At 39.9% G+C, this 2,725-nt stretch overlaps 1 protein-coding gene across 1 annotated transcript; it reads left to right on the forward strand.

Moving 5' to 3' along the window:
• The first annotated feature begins 237 nt into the window (after positions 1-237).
• Positions 238-606, forward strand: LOC142162851 (uncharacterized). The gene has a single exon (XM_075219851.1). The coding sequence runs from the start codon at positions 238-240 to the stop codon at positions 604-606; it is 369 nt and encodes a 122-aa protein (XP_075075952.1).
• Positions 607-2,725: the final 2,119 nt, after the last annotated feature.

Below are 2,725 nucleotides of genomic sequence, written 5' to 3' on the forward strand. Positions count from 1 at the left end.
GAGATTGCAAGTTAGTAAAGTTAAAAGCCTACAAGAGTAGGTCGTGGTTTTTTGATCCCCTAGTGTGGGGTTTTTTCACGTAAAAATCCCTTGTCTCATTTGCTTACTACTTCATTAGTATTCTCAGTGGAAACTAATAGAGGACCAGGTACTCTATAGTGTGGTGGATCCATATAAACTAACAATTGGTATCAGAGCAGGTTCTTTCTAAAAGGTTAACACCTAGAAAAGATCTCAATGGCTGCTCCACCGAACTTTAAGGAAGGACAATCAACCTATAGACCTCCTAGATTCAATGATCAGTACTATGGTTGGTGGAAGATCCGCATGCATGATTTTATGATGGTAGAAGATTCAGAACTGTGGGACATCATTTGTGATGGTCCACATGTTCCCATGAAGAAGCTTGCAGAAATAGGACCAATGGTGCCAAAAGGTAGAAAAGAGTACAACGACATTGACAGAAAAGCTGTAGAAAAAAACTATCGTGCCAAGAAAATCTTGATATGTGGCATAGGACCTGATGAGTACAATAGAGTCTCAGCTTGTGATACTACCAAAGAAATTTGGGAAGCTCTACAAACCGCACACGATGGAACTACTTAGGTCAAACAATCCAAGATCGATATGCTCACCACTGAATATGAGCTCTTTAGGATGAATGATGATGAGTGTATACAGGATATGCACACCAGATTCACTTCCATCATAAATGAGCTTCACTCACTTGGCGATGTCATTCCCAGAAACAAGCTTGTAAGGAAAATCCTCAGTGTTCTACCTGGTTCTTGGGAAAGTAAGGTAAATGCCATCACTGAAGCTAAAGATCTACAAACTCTGACCATGGATGAGTTGATTGGTAATCTGAAGACATACGAGATAAAAAGAAAGAAAGACAGTGAAAGAAGAGAGCCCAAGAAGGAAAAGAACCTGGTACTCAAAGCTGAAAGCAGCGACTCAAGTGATGAAGATAGTGACATGGCCTATATTACTAAGAGATTTCAAAAGATGGTTCGAAGAAATGGTTGTATACAAAAGTGGGGCAGTTCAAGTAAAACAAGGAACAACTATCTCTGTCACAGATGTGGAAAGTCAAGGCATTTCATCAAAGACTGCCCACTCGCAAAACAGGAGCAATACAAGAAAAATCCTGACAGAGCAACAAAAAGGAACCTGGTTCCAGATAAACAATTCAATCGAAACTGCTAACAATATTGTTAAGCATGCTCTTGCTGCTTGGGGAGACTCCTATAGTAAATTCGAAAGGGAACCAGATGCAGAAAATAGTTCCATGATGGTAGTGGAAACTGAAGCAATGAAGTACGATTCATTGTTCGCGCTGATGGCTCAGTCTGATAATGACGAAGAAGATGAAGACGATGAGGTAAACTTCAGGGATGTTCAGAGAAATCTAAAATCCTACTCTTCTAAGAAGCTAAGGTCGTTAGCTAATGTCCTAATTGATGCCTATTATAGCCTTGTAAATGATAAGGAGATCCTGACCACAGAACTAGAAGAGGCCGAACAATTTAGAGATGATCTAGTGGTCTGTGTAGTGGACTTAAATGAGACCATAGCTAATCTTGAAAAAGAAAAGAAAGCCTTGAATGATAGAATAACTAGTGTGGAAAATGAGAGAGACGATATGATGGTAGTAGTTGTTGATCTAAAAGAAACAATAGAAGGCCTTAACAATGAGAAACACACCTTAGAAGAAAAAATTGCAACTACGGAAACCTATTAGTAATATGCACCGATCTAGAGGAAACCATTGAGGGACTCAATAGAGAACAAATGTGAGTCTTGGGAAAGGGAAGAAAGTAGCCAGCGAGACTCACATCATGCTTGAAAAGGAGTTAACTGTTGTAAAAACCAATATCTGTAGGGAACTCGAGAAGAATCAACAACTTCAAGCTGATTTGGAGAAAGTAAGAATTAATCTTGAGAAATCTCTGAAGTGGACCTGGTCCTCAGATGCTGTCACTACCATGTATCTTAACAATAGTGGGAACAGGCAGGGCATCAGGTTCCAAGGGAGAAAACTCCTTACAACCCTCATAACAAGTATGTCACTGTATCAGATAACTGGCTATGTACCTACTGTGGGAATAATGGGCATTTTAAAGAAAATCGTCAGGCCAGGGTTCAGTCTGTTAAGAAAAATAAAGTGTTTACTGATAAAGTGACTACTAACAAGGGACCAGGTACCACTCGCGAGAAGCAGATGTTACCTGCATGGACTAGGAAACCCCTTATTCATCCTTTTTATCATAACAAGGGACACAAACTAGTTTGAGTTCCTAAATGTAACCTTTGATTTGCATGAGTAGGGAACAATAAGAGGAAGCGAACTGCGATGGACTATGGACTGCAGATGCTCAAAGCATGTGACTGAAAGCATCATGAATTTCTTCTCACTGAAAGCCTCGCAGGAAGGGAATGTATCCTTACATTCTCAGTGAATATAAAGTTGGAAAGGTTCTTCTGCACTCAGTTGGGAACGTGTACTATGTAAATGGCTTGAAGTATAGTCTCCTGAGTGTTTCTCAAATCTATGTAGAGGGAACAAAGTAGAGTTCTTATCAAGAAGTGTGCACAGTTACCAATCTGATAACCGGGCAAGTGATCTCAATGGACAAAGGAAACAAGAACATTTACTTTGTCGACTATGAATCTCCAGAAGCTGTGGTATGAGATGGGTGAAGTCAAATTTTGGCATGAGAGA

This window comes from Nicotiana tabacum, chromosome 1 (assembly GCF_000715075.1).
Source record: "Nicotiana tabacum cultivar K326 chromosome 1, ASM71507v2, whole genome shotgun sequence".
Taxonomy (NCBI): domain Eukaryota; kingdom Viridiplantae; phylum Streptophyta; class Magnoliopsida; order Solanales; family Solanaceae; genus Nicotiana; species Nicotiana tabacum.

Coding starts and splice junctions, on each gene's coding strand:
- LOC142162851 (XM_075219851.1), top strand. CDS start 238: ATGGCTGCTCCACCGAACTTTAAGGAAGGACAATCAACCTATAGACCT.